Consider the following 18261-nt stretch of genomic DNA (forward strand, 5'->3'; position numbering starts at 1 on the left):
AAATATCAGAATCAAATTTCAAAGAAATCAGTCCACATTTTTCAGATTTGTATACACGCACTTGAATTACTTGCGTCATCAATATTGGACACTTTTTCAAAATCGAAAATTGTAAAGTAACTTTTGTCCGCCTCATTTTAAGATCTCTTTTTTCTGGGTTGTATTTTGGCTATGTCTCTCAAAACAATTGCGTGAATACATTTATTTATCAGATAAAATGTTCATAATTTCCTGTGTTGACGCAAGTTTTTCGCAGGCTGCTCCAAGGCGTTGCGCCTCGAGTTCGAGGAGGAGCAAAATTCGAATTCACAAAGTTGGTAAGCAAGAACTGATCAAAAGTATAGTTTAACAAGGTAAGCTTTGCAAAATTAGCTATCTGTTTTATTTAGCGGGTAGTAAGTTTTCCCTTACTGAAGCACTTTCACTTTTGCTTTTCCATACTTATAATACAATGTACAAAAAGCCAGCCTGGTGGGTTGCAGAGATTTAAATCGAGAATAGCTTATTAAAAAGCGCATAAGTCGGGGCACAAACCTATTATTTCGGACTTTTGTAACGCTGGCATGGTCAGTAATGAAATGTGTATAAAATTAAGGAATAGTGAAAATGGACAAGAAATGCAGCTCATTTAACTATGAACAGAAAGGAAATTTAATATTTAGTAATGAGTGTCATCTATTTCTAGTGATGATTTTTCACATTCGCCAAGAGATATTTTACGCACTTTGTATTAAGCTACCGAAAGTCAAGAAAGTGGCGTCAGACCGCCAATTACGAGACTTCAGAAAATTATTCACACATTTGACAACTTCCTCTGGCTCACATATTGAGTTGGGTCGACCTTTTTCTGTAGGTGCATTGAGAGCGCCGTCCGTTGCAAACTGAAATATACGAACATGCAGTTTTAAGCTTATTTTCGAGATTAGTGTGGAAATTGAATACAGTATTCGGTAATTTCAATTTCGAATCTAGATCACTTAAAGAATGCTGAATTGTCTTGTTCGGACCATTGTAATTATATGCAGCCATATTTGTGGGAGGCCCATTGTTTCATTGGATATAATAAGTGCTGTAAGGTATCCAGCAGTGACCAAACATCCCTTCGAGTGGGAATAGCAATGCTTCCAGTTAATGAATGATACGGAAACTATGATTGTGGACCAATTTGGTCCTTGTGCGACTTTAGTTTTAGGTTTTATATAAGATGCCCGAAGGCGTTACGTGATCATTTTGTTCCATTCTCTCGAATTTCCTGTGAACTGTTTCTGAGAATGCACGCCGACGCATATTCCGCTTTCCATAAATTCACCGACATTGCGTCATTCAGTTTAATCGTATTAATCTAGCGGCAGAGTTTTCGCCAGGAGCCGATCAAGTCGATCAAGGTACTGCATGTCGCTCAGTTGATGTCTCTTTGAGGTAAATCAACAGGCAATTGTACTTTTGCAGGGTTTCTTTATGTTTATACCTTGTTTAAGAGATGAGGAGTTAATCAACTGATCATTGAACAATCTAATGTTTACGGTCTGTTTTCAATGCTTGCGTTCTTTATCATCTTGCTGTAAATGTATGTTGTCGAATTCTCTGTGGTTATCATATGCAGTTTAATACTTTGATCAAGTTGAGTGACAATGAACTTGAAAAAGACTTGTGACTTCTCATAATTAATAGACCAACACTTATTGTGGAATGTGTCTATTGTGGAATGATTGCTATTACTGATATTATAGAGACTTTGCCAGTTGTTCAAAAGTCGTCATGAATTCGAGGAGAAGCAAAATTCGAATTCACAAAGCTAGAAAACTGGAAAATTTGGAAGGTTCTCAATTTACTTTATCAGGCGGATAGCATGGGTTGTAAGGTTTAACGCCAACCGAAGCACTTTCACTTTTGATTTTCTCATAATTATAATACATTGTTAAAAGAAGCATTCTGTGGATCTTGTGTTCTTGTGTTCTTGTATCGAGCCTGGCTGGTTAAAACGCTCACATGCAAGTCTTTAGCAGAGATCTATTATTTCGGACTTTTGTAACACTGATATAGCCCGTTGGAAAATGTGTATAAATTTGTAATGCCCAAGAAATGTATGCTCATTTAACCATGTTCAGTAATGAATGTCATATCTATTTCTCGTGATGAGTTTTCACATTCTCCAAGAGAGACCTTATGCACTTTGTAGTAAGCTAAGGAAAGTCAAGAAAGTGGCCGAAGACCGTCAATTACGAGAATTCAGAAAATTACACAAAAATTTGATAACTTTCTTTGACTCTCATATTGAATTGGGTCGACTCTTTTCTGTAGTTGCATTGAGAAGAGCGTCCGTTGCAAATTAAAAGATACCAACATCCAGTTCTAAGCTTTTTTTCGAGTTTTTCGATAGTAACGTGCACAACTGAGCACATGCAGTATTCGGAAATTTGTTTGAACAATGCTGAGTTGTTTTGATGTGTCAGACCGTTGCAATTATCTAGACATGTTTGTGCGGCGCACTTCGAAAGTAGTTTAGATTATGGAGAATATAAAGAATATTCAGGTTAATTTGACCTATATTCGTTTTAAGAGTATTGAGGTGACGTTTGCAGTAAACAAGCAAAGATGTTAAATCCGTCACTGGTAGTGACAGGACCATTAAAGTATTGTTCAGGGTTTCTGATCAATCTGCGTGTCTAGATTTTTTGGCTGCGAGTCGAGAAAATGGTAGCCTTCTTCAGACTATATACAACCTTCACAGTCCGGTTGTGCAAAAGAGGGTTTCATTAACCTTGGATTAGAGCTAATCTGTAGAAATCTCAAACCTAGGGTGAAATTTCGTTGTTCAAAGCAGGGTTTGTGGGTCGGTTTGTTATCCTTGGCTAACTCGTGATATTAGCTTTCTGCGAGGTTAAGCTGGTGCCAGAGTGAAACGCACGCGTTTGATACCTTTCCTTAACTGAAATATTAATACTTTGTTACTGGCTGTGAGGCCCAAATCCTCCATGCCAGCAACCAAAAACTTCCCTTATATGCTGGTTACCTGTTGCTCATTATGCCAGAAATATCAGAATCAAATTTCAAAGAAATCAGTCCACATTTTTCAGATTTGTATACACGCACTTGAATTACTTGCGTCATCAATATTGGACACTTTTTCAAAATCGAAAATTGTAAAGTAACTTTTGTCCGCCTCATTTTAAGATCTCTTTTTTCTGGGTTGTATTTTGGCTATGTCTCTCAAAACAATTGCGTGAATACATTTATTTATCAGATAAAATGTTCATAATTTCCTGTGTTGACGCAAGTTTTTCGCAGGCTGCTCCAAGGCGTTGCGCCTCGAGTTCGAGGAGGAGCAAAATTCGAATTCACAAAGTTGGTAAGCAAGAACTGATCAAAAGTATAGTTTAACAAGGTAAGCTTTGCAAAATTAGCTATCTGTTTTATTTAGCGGGTAGTAAGTTTTCCCTTACTGAAGCACTTTCACTTTTGCTTTTCCATACTTATAATACAATGTACAAAAAGCCAGCCTGGTGGGTTGCAGAGATTTAAATCGAGAATAGCTTATTAAAAAGCGCATAAGTCGGGGCACAAACCTATTATTTCGGACTTTTGTAACGCTGGCATGGTCAGTAATGAAATGTGTATAAAATTAAGGAATAGTGAAAATGGACAAGAAATGCAGCTCATTTAACTATGAACAGAAAGGAAATTTAATATTTAGTAATGAGTGTCATCTATTTCTAGTGATGATTTTTCACATTCGCCAAGAGATATTTTACGCACTTTGTATTAAGCTACCGAAAGTCAAGAAAGTGGCGTCAGACCGCCAATTACGAGACTTCAGAAAATTATTCACACATTTGACAACTTCCTCTGGCTCACATATTGAGTTGGGTCGACCTTTTTCTGTAGGTGCATTGAGAGCGCCGTCCGTTGCAAACTGAAATATACGAACATGCAGTTTTAAGCTTATTTTCGAGATTAGTGTGGAAATTGAATACAGTATTCGGTAATTTCAATTTCGAATCTAGATCACTTAAAGAATGCTGAATTGTCTTGTTCGGACCATTGTAATTATATGCAGCCATATTTGTGGGAGGCCCATTGTTTCATTGGATATAATAAGTGCTGTAAGGTATCCAGCAGTGACCAAACATCCCTTCGAGTGGGAATAGCAATGCTTCCAGTTAATGAATGATACGGAAACTATGATTGTGGACCAATTTGGTCCTTGTGCGACTTTAGTTTTAGGTTTTATATAAGATGCCCGAAGGCGTTACGTGATCATTTTGTTCCATTCTCTCGAATTTCCTGTGAACTGTTTCTGAGAATGCACGCCGACGCATATTCCGCTTTCCATAAATTCACCGACATTGCGTCATTCAGTTTAATCGTATTAATCTAGCGGCAGAGTTTTCGCCAGGAGCCGATCAAGTCGATCAAGGTACTGCATGTCGCTCAGTTGATGTCTCTTTGAGGTAAATCAACAGGCAATTGTACTTTTGCAGGGTTTCTTTATGTTTATACCTTGTTTAAGAGATGAGGAGTTAATCAACTGATCATTGAACAATCTAATGTTTACGGTCTGTTTTCAATGCTTGCGTTCTTTATCATCTTGCTGTAAATGTATGTTGTCGAATTCTCTGTGGTTATCATATGCAGTTTAATACTTTGATCAAGTTGAGTGACAATGAACTTGAAAAAGACTTGTGACTTCTCATAATTAATAGACCAACACTTATTGTGGAATGTGTCTATTGTGGAATGATTGCTATTACTGATATTATAGAGACTTTGCCAGTTGTTCAAAAGTCGTCATGAATTCGAGGAGAAGCAAAATTCGAATTCACAAAGCTAGAAAACTGGAAAATTTGGAAGGTTCTCAATTTACTTTATCAGGCGGATAGCATGGGTTGTAAGGTTTAACGCCAACCGAAGCACTTTCACTTTTGATTTTCTCATAATTATAATACATTGTTAAAAGAAGCATTCTGTGGATCTTGTGTTCTTGTGTTCTTGTATCGAGCCTGGCTGGTTAAAACGCTCACATGCAAGTCTTTAGCAGAGATCTATTATTTCGGACTTTTGTAACACTGATATAGCCCGTTGGAAAATGTGTATAAATTTGTAATGCCCAAGAAATGTATGCTCATTTAACCATGTTCAGTAATGAATGTCATATCTATTTCTCGTGATGAGTTTTCACATTCTCCAAGAGAGACCTTATGCACTTTGTAGTAAGCTAAGGAAAGTCAAGAAAGTGGCCGAAGACCGTCAATTACGAGAATTCAGAAAATTACACAAAAATTTGATAACTTTCTTTGACTCTCATATTGAATTGGGTCGACTCTTTTCTGTAGTTGCATTGAGAAGAGCGTCCGTTGCAAATTAAAAGATACCAACATCCAGTTCTAAGCTTTTTTTCGAGTTTTTCGATAGTAACGTGCACAACTGAGCACATGCAGTATTCGGAAATTTGTTTGAACAATGCTGAGTTGTTTTGATGTGTCAGACCGTTGCAATTATCTAGACATGTTTGTGCGGCGCACTTCGAAAGTAGTTTAGATTATGGAGAATATAAAGAATATTCAGGTTAATTTGACCTATATTCGTTTTAAGAGTATTGAGGTGACGTTTGCAGTAAACAAGCAAAGATGTTAAATCCGTCACTGGTAGTGACAGGACCATTAAAGTATTGTTCAGGGTTTCTGATCAATCTGCGTGTCTAGATTTTTTGGCTGCGAGTCGAGAAAATGGTAGCCTTCTTCAGACTATATACAACCTTCACAGTCCGGTTGTGCAAAAGAGGGTTTCATTAACCTTGGATTAGAGCTAATCTGTAGAAATCTCAAACCTAGGGTGAAATTTCGTTGTTCAAAGCAGGGTTTGTGGGTCGGTTTGTTATCCTTGGCTAACTCGTGATATTAGCTTTCTGCGAGGTTAAGCTGGTGCCAGAGTGAAACGCACGCGTTTGATACCTTTCCTTAACTGAAATATTAATACTTTGTTACTGGCTGTGAGGCCCAAATCCTCCATGCCAGCAACCAAAAACTTCCCTTATATGCTGGTTACCTGTTGCTCATTATGCCAGAAATATCAGAATCAAATTTCAAAGAAATCAGTCCACATTTTTCAGATTTGTATACACGCACTTGAATTACTTGCGTCATCAATATTGGACACTTTTTCAAAATCGAAAATTGTAAAGTAACTTTTGTCCGCCTCATTTTAAGATCTCTTTTTTCTGGGTTGTATTTTGGCTATGTCTCTCAAAACAATTGCGTGAATACATTTATTTATCAGATAAAATGTTCATAATTTCCTGTGTTGACGCAAGTTTTTCGCAGGCTGCTCCAAGGCGTTGCGCCTCGAGTTCGAGGAGGAGCAAAATTCGAATTCACAAAGTTGGTAAGCAAGAACTGATCAAAAGTATAGTTTAACAAGGTAAGCTTTGCAAAATTAGCTATCTGTTTTATTTAGCGGGTAGTAAGTTTTCCCTTACTGAAGCACTTTCACTTTTGCTTTTCCATACTTATAATACAATGTACAAAAAGCCAGCCTGGTGGGTTGCAGAGATTTAAATCGAGAATAGCTTATTAAAAAGCGCATAAGTCGGGGCACAAACCTATTATTTCGGACTTTTGTAACGCTGGCATGGTCAGTAATGAAATGTGTATAAAATTAAGGAATAGTGAAAATGGACAAGAAATGCAGCTCATTTAACTATGAACAGAAAGGAAATTTAATATTTAGTAATGAGTGTCATCTATTTCTAGTGATGATTTTTCACATTCGCCAAGAGATATTTTACGCACTTTGTATTAAGCTACCGAAAGTCAAGAAAGTGGCGTCAGACCGCCAATTACGAGACTTCAGAAAATTATTCACACATTTGACAACTTCCTCTGGCTCACATATTGAGTTGGGTCGACCTTTTTCTGTAGGTGCATTGAGAGCGCCGTCCGTTGCAAACTGAAATATACGAACATGCAGTTTTAAGCTTATTTTCGAGATTAGTGTGGAAATTGAATACAGTATTCGGTAATTTCAATTTCGAATCTAGATCACTTAAAGAATGCTGAATTGTCTTGTTCGGACCATTGTAATTATATGCAGCCATATTTGTGGGAGGCCCATTGTTTCATTGGATATAATAAGTGCTGTAAGGTATCCAGCAGTGACCAAACATCCCTTCGAGTGGGAATAGCAATGCTTCCAGTTAATGAATGATACGGAAACTATGATTGTGGACCAATTTGGTCCTTGTGCGACTTTAGTTTTAGGTTTTATATAAGATGCCCGAAGGCGTTACGTGATCATTTTGTTCCATTCTCTCGAATTTCCTGTGAACTGTTTCTGAGAATGCACGCCGACGCATATTCCGCTTTCCATAAATTCACCGACATTGCGTCATTCAGTTTAATCGTATTAATCTAGCGGCAGAGTTTTCGCCAGGAGCCGATCAAGTCGATCAAGGTACTGCATGTCGCTCAGTTGATGTCTCTTTGAGGTAAATCAACAGGCAATTGTACTTTTGCAGGGTTTCTTTATGTTTATACCTTGTTTAAGAGATGAGGAGTTAATCAACTGATCATTGAACAATCTAATGTTTACGGTCTGTTTTCAATGCTTGCGTTCTTTATCATCTTGCTGTAAATGTATGTTGTCGAATTCTCTGTGGTTATCATATGCAGTTTAATACTTTGATCAAGTTGAGTGACAATGAACTTGAAAAAGACTTGTGACTTCTCATAATTAATAGACCAACACTTATTGTGGAATGTGTCTATTGTGGAATGATTGCTATTACTGATATTATAGAGACTTTGCCAGTTGTTCAAAAGTCGTCATGAATTCGAGGAGAAGCAAAATTCGAATTCACAAAGCTAGAAAACTGGAAAATTTGGAAGGTTCTCAATTTACTTTATCAGGCGGATAGCATGGGTTGTAAGGTTTAACGCCAACCGAAGCACTTTCACTTTTGATTTTCTCATAATTATAATACATTGTTAAAAGAAGCATTCTGTGGATCTTGTGTTCTTGTGTTCTTGTATCGAGCCTGGCTGGTTAAAACGCTCACATGCAAGTCTTTAGCAGAGATCTATTATTTCGGACTTTTGTAACACTGATATAGCCCGTTGGAAAATGTGTATAAATTTGTAATGCCCAAGAAATGTATGCTCATTTAACCATGTTCAGTAATGAATGTCATATCTATTTCTCGTGATGAGTTTTCACATTCTCCAAGAGAGACCTTATGCACTTTGTAGTAAGCTAAGGAAAGTCAAGAAAGTGGCCGAAGACCGTCAATTACGAGAATTCAGAAAATTACACAAAAATTTGATAACTTTCTTTGACTCTCATATTGAATTGGGTCGACTCTTTTCTGTAGTTGCATTGAGAAGAGCGTCCGTTGCAAATTAAAAGATACCAACATCCAGTTCTAAGCTTTTTTTCGAGTTTTTCGATAGTAACGTGCACAACTGAGCACATGCAGTATTCGGAAATTTGTTTGAACAATGCTGAGTTGTTTTGATGTGTCAGACCGTTGCAATTATCTAGACATGTTTGTGCGGCGCACTTCGAAAGTAGTTTAGATTATGGAGAATATAAAGAATATTCAGGTTAATTTGACCTATATTCGTTTTAAGAGTATTGAGGTGACGTTTGCAGTAAACAAGCAAAGATGTTAAATCCGTCACTGGTAGTGACAGGACCATTAAAGTATTGTTCAGGGTTTCTGATCAATCTGCGTGTCTAGATTTTTTGGCTGCGAGTCGAGAAAATGGTAGCCTTCTTCAGACTATATACAACCTTCACAGTCCGGTTGTGCAAAAGAGGGTTTCATTAACCTTGGATTAGAGCTAATCTGTAGAAATCTCAAACCTAGGGTGAAATTTCGTTGTTCAAAGCAGGGTTTGTGGGTCGGTTTGTTATCCTTGGCTAACTCGTGATATTAGCTTTCTGCGAGGTTAAGCTGGTGCCAGAGTGAAACGCACGCGTTTGATACCTTTCCTTAACTGAAATATTAATACTTTGTTACTGGCTGTGAGGCCCAAATCCTCCATGCCAGCAACCAAAAACTTCCCTTATATGCTGGTTACCTGTTGCTCATTATGCCAGAAATATCAGAATCAAATTTCAAAGAAATCAGTCCACATTTTTCAGATTTGTATACACGCACTTGAATTACTTGCGTCATCAATATTGGACACTTTTTCAAAATCGAAAATTGTAAAGTAACTTTTGTCCGCCTCATTTTAAGATCTCTTTTTTCTGGGTTGTATTTTGGCTATGTCTCTCAAAACAATTGCGTGAATACATTTATTTATCAGATAAAATGTTCATAATTTCCTGTGTTGACGCAAGTTTTTCGCAGGCTGCTCCAAGGCGTTGCGCCTCGAGTTCGAGGAGGAGCAAAATTCGAATTCACAAAGTTGGTAAGCAAGAACTGATCAAAAGTATAGTTTAACAAGGTAAGCTTTGCAAAATTAGCTATCTGTTTTATTTAGCGGGTAGTAAGTTTTCCCTTACTGAAGCACTTTCACTTTTGCTTTTCCATACTTATAATACAATGTACAAAAAGCCAGCCTGGTGGGTTGCAGAGATTTAAATCGAGAATAGCTTATTAAAAAGCGCATAAGTCGGGGCACAAACCTATTATTTCGGACTTTTGTAACGCTGGCATGGTCAGTAATGAAATGTGTATAAAATTAAGGAATAGTGAAAATGGACAAGAAATGCAGCTCATTTAACTATGAACAGAAAGGAAATTTAATATTTAGTAATGAGTGTCATCTATTTCTAGTGATGATTTTTCACATTCGCCAAGAGATATTTTACGCACTTTGTATTAAGCTACCGAAAGTCAAGAAAGTGGCGTCAGACCGCCAATTACGAGACTTCAGAAAATTATTCACACATTTGACAACTTCCTCTGGCTCACATATTGAGTTGGGTCGACCTTTTTCTGTAGGTGCATTGAGAGCGCCGTCCGTTGCAAACTGAAATATACGAACATGCAGTTTTAAGCTTATTTTCGAGATTAGTGTGGAAATTGAATACAGTATTCGGTAATTTCAATTTCGAATCTAGATCACTTAAAGAATGCTGAATTGTCTTGTTCGGACCATTGTAATTATATGCAGCCATATTTGTGGGAGGCCCATTGTTTCATTGGATATAATAAGTGCTGTAAGGTATCCAGCAGTGACCAAACATCCCTTCGAGTGGGAATAGCAATGCTTCCAGTTAATGAATGATACGGAAACTATGATTGTGGACCAATTTGGTCCTTGTGCGACTTTAGTTTTAGGTTTTATATAAGATGCCCGAAGGCGTTACGTGATCATTTTGTTCCATTCTCTCGAATTTCCTGTGAACTGTTTCTGAGAATGCACGCCGACGCATATTCCGCTTTCCATAAATTCACCGACATTGCGTCATTCAGTTTAATCGTATTAATCTAGCGGCAGAGTTTTCGCCAGGAGCCGATCAAGTCGATCAAGGTACTGCATGTCGCTCAGTTGATGTCTCTTTGAGGTAAATCAACAGGCAATTGTACTTTTGCAGGGTTTCTTTATGTTTATACCTTGTTTAAGAGATGAGGAGTTAATCAACTGATCATTGAACAATCTAATGTTTACGGTCTGTTTTCAATGCTTGCGTTCTTTATCATCTTGCTGTAAATGTATGTTGTCGAATTCTCTGTGGTTATCATATGCAGTTTAATACTTTGATCAAGTTGAGTGACAATGAACTTGAAAAAGACTTGTGACTTCTCATAATTAATAGACCAACACTTATTGTGGAATGTGTCTATTGTGGAATGATTGCTATTACTGATATTATAGAGACTTTGCCAGTTGTTCAAAAGTCGTCATGAATTCGAGGAGAAGCAAAATTCGAATTCACAAAGCTAGAAAACTGGAAAATTTGGAAGGTTCTCAATTTACTTTATCAGGCGGATAGCATGGGTTGTAAGGTTTAACGCCAACCGAAGCACTTTCACTTTTGATTTTCTCATAATTATAATACATTGTTAAAAGAAGCATTCTGTGGATCTTGTGTTCTTGTGTTCTTGTATCGAGCCTGGCTGGTTAAAACGCTCACATGCAAGTCTTTAGCAGAGATCTATTATTTCGGACTTTTGTAACACTGATATAGCCCGTTGGAAAATGTGTATAAATTTGTAATGCCCAAGAAATGTATGCTCATTTAACCATGTTCAGTAATGAATGTCATATCTATTTCTCGTGATGAGTTTTCACATTCTCCAAGAGAGACCTTATGCACTTTGTAGTAAGCTAAGGAAAGTCAAGAAAGTGGCCGAAGACCGTCAATTACGAGAATTCAGAAAATTACACAAAAATTTGATAACTTTCTTTGACTCTCATATTGAATTGGGTCGACTCTTTTCTGTAGTTGCATTGAGAAGAGCGTCCGTTGCAAATTAAAAGATACCAACATCCAGTTCTAAGCTTTTTTTCGAGTTTTTCGATAGTAACGTGCACAACTGAGCACATGCAGTATTCGGAAATTTGTTTGAACAATGCTGAGTTGTTTTGATGTGTCAGACCGTTGCAATTATCTAGACATGTTTGTGCGGCGCACTTCGAAAGTAGTTTAGATTATGGAGAATATAAAGAATATTCAGGTTAATTTGACCTATATTCGTTTTAAGAGTATTGAGGTGACGTTTGCAGTAAACAAGCAAAGATGTTAAATCCGTCACTGGTAGTGACAGGACCATTAAAGTATTGTTCAGGGTTTCTGATCAATCTGCGTGTCCAGATTTTTTGGCTGCGAGTCGAGAAAATGGTAGCCTTCTTCAGACTATATACAACCTTCACAGTCCGGTTGTGCAAAAGAGGGTTTCATTAACCTTGGATTAGAGCTAATCTGTAGAAATCTCAAACCTAGGGTGAAATTTCGTTGTTCAAAGCAGGGTTTGTGGGTCGGTTTGTTATCCTTGGCTAACTCGTGATATTAGCTTTCTGCGAGGTTAAGCTGGTGCCAGAGTGAAACGCACGCGTTTGATACCTTTCCTTAACTGAAATATTAATACTTTGTTACTGGCTGTGAGGCCCAAATCCTCCATGCCAGCAACCAAAAACTTCCCTTATATGCTGGTTACCTGTTGCTCATTATGCCAGAAATATCAGAATCAAATTTCAAAGAAATCAGTCCACATTTTTCAGATTTGTATACACGCACTTGAATTACTTGCGTCATCAATATTGGACACTTTTTCAAAATCGAAAATTGTAAAGTAACTTTTGTCCGCCTCATTTTAAGATCTCTTTTTTCTGGGTTGTATTTTGGCTATGTCTCTCAAAACAATTGCGTGAATACATTTATTTATCAGATAAAATGTTCATAATTTCCTGTGTTGACGCAAGTTTTTCGCAGGCTGCTCCAAGGCGTTGCGCGGGGTCAGTGGGTTCCATGCAGCAATCTTGTTCAACACTTCTTGAAATGCATTCCAACGCATTGATTCCCATAAACGCATTCAGTTTTATCGTCTCTTGAGCGCACAATTTTCACCTGAGGCCGATAAAGGTACTGCTTGTTGCTCAGTTGATGTTTTTGAAAAATTAGCGGAAAATTGTCATTTTTTTTGCCGGTTTCCTTACGTTTATAGCACGTTTGCGGAGTTAATCATCTAATTAGTCAACACTTACTGTTTATAGTCTGCGTCGATGTTGACGTTATTTTGTCAATCTTGTTTTAAATGTATGTTATTGAATTCTCTGAAGTTATCACATATAGTTTGATCAAGATTAGTGTCAATTAATTTGCAAAAGACTGTTAATTTCATAATCGCCAAACGCGGTGGAATGCATGCTTGCCACGACTGATATTACAACATTGAGACTTCGCCAGTTTTTCCATCAGTTGTGTTGAATTCGAGGGACAGCAAAATTCGAATCCTTAAAGTTGGTAATCGAGAACTGAGCAAAAGTTTAGTATAACAAGATAAGCTGTGGAAAGTTGTCTATCTATTTTATTAAGCGGGTAGTGAGTTTTCCCTTTCAGAAGCACTTTCACTTTTGATTTTACTTAGCTCTTATTAACCGAGCTGGAGGTCTGTATGGGCGAATCTTGACCGAGGACTGTACACAAGACCGAGGTCAAGATTCTCCCATACAGACCGACTTAGCTCGGTTAATAAGATGTTTATTATATGGCAAAGAAAAAGACTTTAATAGCTGGTTTTCACATGACGTCACTAAAATTCGAACTACAAAACTATTGATCTTCTTGAGATTTTACTTTAATGATGTATAAGAGCAGCTGAAAACTAATATTCATACAAATTTTCGCTCCGAATGGGTTCTTGGTTTTGTGATACAATACGCTTGAATTTCTAAGCTTTTGCGTGACGCGGCATTTACATGACGGCCTAGAGAGCTGTTATGATGCTTAAAAAAGTGACTAATTTCGGGGAACTGGGCTATCTGAACAGTTCATGTCTGCGTGAAAATGGTAAACTAACATTCCCGCTATGTAGAGTCTGTGTACAAGAAGAGATGGAAAAACCAATGCTATAACGGTCCTGGGTTTGCAGTCACAGCGACAGTGAAAGACAAATTACAGGTACATGGTGTACCTCCGAACTGAACAAAGCCGTTGAGAAGGGCTACAAAATAACTTACATTCACGAAGTGTGGCATTTTTCTGAAACGAGGAAAGGTCTCTTTAAAGACTATGTGAATACATGGTTAAAGATTAAAGAGGAGGCAAGCGGCTGGCCAGCTCATGTAGGCGATGATCCCATCAAACAGCAAGAACATCTGAGATCCTACAAAGCGAAAGAGGGCATCGAACTCAACCGCAACAACATTGAAAAGAATCCCGGCAAACGTAGCCTTGCAAAAATGATGTTAAATTCCATGTTGGGGAAGTTTGGCCAGCGCACCAACAAAACTCAAATCAAAGAGTTCGGAGATCCTATGAGGTTCAGTGCATTCCATGAAAGTGATGCAAATGACATTTGCTACGTGAGTGTATTGTCTGAAGACATCGTTGAAATTCACTATAAACTGAAATCGAATGACGAACCTGTCTCACCAAACCTCAACATTTTCATCGCTTGTTTCACGACATGTTGGGCTCGACTTCGTTTGTATGCAGCTCTGGACATGCTAGAAGAACGAGTACAGTACACAGACACCGACAGCGTTATTTTTTCCAGTTTACCTCATGAAAACAATCCTCCCCTTGACGACTTTCTCGGTGATTTCAAGGACGAGTTGGGAGAAGACGACTTCATCACTGAATTTGCGTCTGCGGGACCGAAAAATTATGGTTACCTCACGAAGAAAGAAAAAGAAGAATGCAAAGTGAGGGGAATCTCTTTAAACAGTGAAGGTAGCAAGCAGTTAAATTATCAAGTGTTGCGGCAAAATGTTTTAGACGAAATTCAACGCCCTCTCGAGAAAACGCGACAAACTGATATTTACAAGCCTTATCACATCGTCCGAAACTCCAAAGAGTACTCACTGACCACAGTCTCTCAGACGAAAAAGTATCAGCTTGTGTACGAAAAACGAGTGATAGATCCCTACACCTTCAAAACATATCCCTATGGCTATGAAAGAATAACAAATGAGGACGTGGACATGATTGAACTGTTGTGCCATTTGTAAACACTTTTGTAAATAGTTTCATTCATAAGTTGAGCGCAATCCACTAGGGAGTTGCACACGGCTCTGTCCTGTAATTTTAGGGAAACCTTTGATATTAAAGTTAATGGTTAACTTTAAAATTGCGTGATTACTTTGTTTATGTTAGAAACCAGGCTCTTTACTCAGTCAACACGGAAACGAGATTAATGACGTCAAAGGGGGCGGGGCTTCTGGTTACCACGGATACGTCAAACTCGAGAAAACAATAGAACTCCTTTCCATAACAATACTTTTTCATTTACATCACAATACCTGTCAAATCCGTACTGGACTAGCCCATACCACTACTAGCCTATGCTGAATATTATTTCAAAATTTGATTCCTAACCTTCTGCCATCAATGTTTTTTTCAAGCTCTTTGCGAACCTCAATTCTAAGGCCTTTGTTGAGTTTTTTAATGTCACTTTGTGAGGACCAAGGAGAAGGGTCTGATAATTATTCATTTCGTCAATGATGATTTGGAACTCAATATCTGTGGTCTTATTATCGTTGAGCGCTTTCGACACCAGCCTATTAACAGTGTCACGTTTCGCGAGGGCGTGTCACAATTTCTTGGTGTTTTCTATTTTTGACTCAAGTTTCTAATGGCACTTACTGTTTCGGTTGACGAAAAACGGTATATATAAAGTGTATTAAAGAAAATTTAAGGTGGCTCTGAACCCTACGTACAGAAGATTTTTAAACTTTGCCAAAGGTTGCGTCTTATCATGCTTATCAAAAGCTGACAATATAAAAAGATTTCACTGAGCCGTTTTTGAATTATAATCCCCTAGAGTTGTAATTAAGGGTGTTTTTAAGATGTCATACTGTTGCTATGGTATCCTATTGTGTCACGAAAATGATAACAACGTGTTCACCAATGATTGGGCAGTTTTTTGATACCATGATTGTCGCATCAAGTGATAAAGAGTGGTTATAACGACCCATGAAAATCGAAGTGCTGGAAACTGTTTTGAGCCACCTTAAGGTGAATACTTCAATTTCCATCTGTAATTGAGACAAGTATTTATAATGAAACAAACGCGCGGAAAAACGAGTCTGCAATGTCCTACATTTTGACTTAATTAGTAGTGGTCAGCGCTGAGAGATCTTAGAGATTTGTAGCGCCATGTTTCTGCTAAACTCGACGCTAAACTCGAAATTGTTTTACTCGAAATGTGATATTCAATGAAAGGATAACAATGCTAAGCTGTAAAAAGCAATTATTTTCATTAAAACTCGCCTTTTAAAGGCGGAAATCGATTATTAAATCTCGAGATGTTTTCCGCCTCACTTCGTGAGATTGTTCCGAAAGCTTCCGAAAAGTCACGGACTATCCTTACTTACTTACGCACCCGATGACATCCACGCTCGTACTATAACCAGCACTTTTTTTTTTAAATACGGGGTTCCCATCGAGTTTGCCGGCCCCGCCGAATTTAGACGACGCTAGGAGCCGAAATTAATGTGATTAACCGTCTGTCTGGCGATATTCGTTAATGATCGAACCAGGGGATAGAACCTACTACTCGATATCTTTACATGCTTTATATCGCTTTCAAATATAAATTTGGGATACGGTTTTTATGCTGTTGTGTTCGAAACATTTAATATTCACGGAAAGTGAGAGGCCTAAACGACCAAAAACTGAAATGAAGAAATGAAACTACAGTGTTATAAGCCAGGATTATTACAAGGTTAATAGAAGGGAAAAACTTATCGCAAATAATTTAGAGAAAGAGGCCGTGAAACAAAGGTTTGGTGTTTTGACTGTGTGAAATGCGGTCGAGATAGTAAGATATTTCGGAAAAACTATATGCAGTCAGTTTTGAAACAGCGGACAGGGAGACATGAGGAGAAAGCGCTTTTGAATTGGCTTCAAATTTGTGTCATTTAATTCCCGCTTGTAACAAAATATAAAAACGTTTATTTTAGACTGAAAACGTGACGAAAATCTATTATGAGAAAGCAAAATCAAAACGACAAACAACACTAACTGCCTGTTAATGCTTTTGTTTGAAGGAATGCTGCAGAAAGGTATTATTTTAACCCTTTTATTGGGTTTGTCCGTCATTGCTGAAGAGGCTGGAAAAAGAATGGATGAACAAGCCTTTTCTTTCGATTGTCCCCCTGGTTACTGGTGTAAGAGGAAGAGAGAGTTTGACTCAGCTGAATGTCCTAGAGGGTTTGTGTGCCAGTCAAAACGCAGTAATGAAGTCTGCCCACCAGGGTACTGGTGCCGCAGAAGTGAATTAGTCAGAGAGGAAGAAACTGATCCGCGGAACTGTCCACCTGGGTAATAATCAATACTGCATTTACTTCCCAAATCGACTATTTTTTTCTTAACATATCCCTGGAACCACTCGCATTGTACACTTCGGACATATCGAAAATTTCATCCTCTCAAGTAACTTTCCATTCGAGTTGCATCTCAACTATGGGTTTGTGTTTTACCTGGGGGCAGGTGAGTGAGTGAGTGAGTGAATGATTGACTGAAAAAGGCAAATTCCTTACCGCGAATCGTTTCGTGGGGAGCCGTTGATGGTTGGAATTCGTATGTGAGAGTTAGGTATCTCAAAAGCACGGGAATTCCTGCTGAGAAATGTATGCAGAGATTTTATAGCTTTAAACAATATTTGTCTTAAGGAGGACAGAGAGGAGGTAGTTGGGTTATTAGTGCATTGAGAAATTAAACCAGAATCTGATTTCTTTAGGTGTACATGGCATCGCTACATTACTTAACATTCATTACAATTATTGACAATGTTTTGCACAGTGCCTTCTTTCAATATCTTTTGAATGCGCGCTCAGCCAGCTGCAGCGATTCATTTGAGTATTTCCCTTTTTTTGTCACAAGGAATTCTTAAGACAGCAACAACAACAAGAATATCTCTAAGGCAGAACAAGATCCTACATATTGTAATTATATATTTACAGTCGATGCCTGATGCTATACTTTACTCCTTCAAGGATTTAAAAGATGTTTGACTTTAATTTTCTCTTTTAAGATACTGGTGCAAACGACGGTCCATTGCCTCAAAACTCTTTCGTGGTGACATTTGCCCGCCAGGATATCTCACCAGTTGTTAAAAGAAGGGATCAACACAACTCTATATGCCACTAATACAGCTGCCACTGGATTAAATAGTAACCTCTTGACTGTGATGTCTTTTGATATAGTTTTGCCGCGATTAGAACTGATTAATAGAAAGCTGTTAATTCGTTAACTTGCGACTCAAGGCAAAAATGTAACTTTTAGCTAACTGCAATAAATTCGTTAATCATTGAAGTTACTGACTTTTTTTGTAATCGCCACAAGACTGAAAAATTCCAGCGTTAATAATTTGTACTTATAAAAGGAGAGGGACACCTTGAGAGGAAAGCTGTTTCAGGCTTGTGAGATCGAAGGATTGCATGATTCTGCCCCTCCTGCGCTCCTCCGTAAATTTAAGAGTAACGCTGCGACGGTATGGTATGCAACAAGCAGCCTTGTTCCCGGAATCCAAGATGACGAACATGACAGGAAAGTACGTTCAAGACACGATTTGGCTTCTTTACTTTCTTTGGCAGTAATATATTTGTCATTTACCAGGTTCGCCCTCTTTGGTCCAAGGGAGAA

At 38.0% G+C, this 18261-nt stretch overlaps 1 protein-coding gene across 6 annotated transcripts in view; it reads left to right on the plus strand.

Moving 5' to 3' along the window:
* The window catches only part of LOC149102328 (uncharacterized), a 35596-nt gene extending 17665 nt beyond the window's left edge, over window positions 1-17931 (plus strand). For 2 of the 6 annotated variants that reach the window (XM_089275029.1, XM_089275031.1), the window contains exons 2-3: window positions 16665-16938; window positions 17651-17931. In XM_089275029.1, coding sequence (XP_089131155.1) covers window positions 16667-16938; window positions 17651-17732 — 354 coding nt within the window. In that variant the 5' untranslated portion in view covers window positions 16665-16666 and the 3' untranslated portion in view covers window positions 17733-17931. Of the gene's footprint in view, window positions 1-9347; window positions 9450-10366; window positions 10516-16633; window positions 16939-17650 lie in introns of those variants that run through there. The other 4 variants (XM_089275028.1, XM_089275030.1, XM_089275027.1 and 1 more) reach the window with 4 other exon arrangements.
* The last annotated feature ends 330 nt before the right edge of the window (window positions 17932-18261 follow it).

This window comes from Orbicella faveolata, unplaced genomic scaffold (genome assembly GCF_042242905.1).
Source record: "Orbicella faveolata isolate gen_17 unplaced genomic scaffold, um_ofav_v1 contig_36, whole genome shotgun sequence".
In the NCBI taxonomy this organism is placed as follows: domain Eukaryota; kingdom Metazoa; phylum Cnidaria; class Anthozoa; order Scleractinia; family Merulinidae; genus Orbicella; species Orbicella faveolata.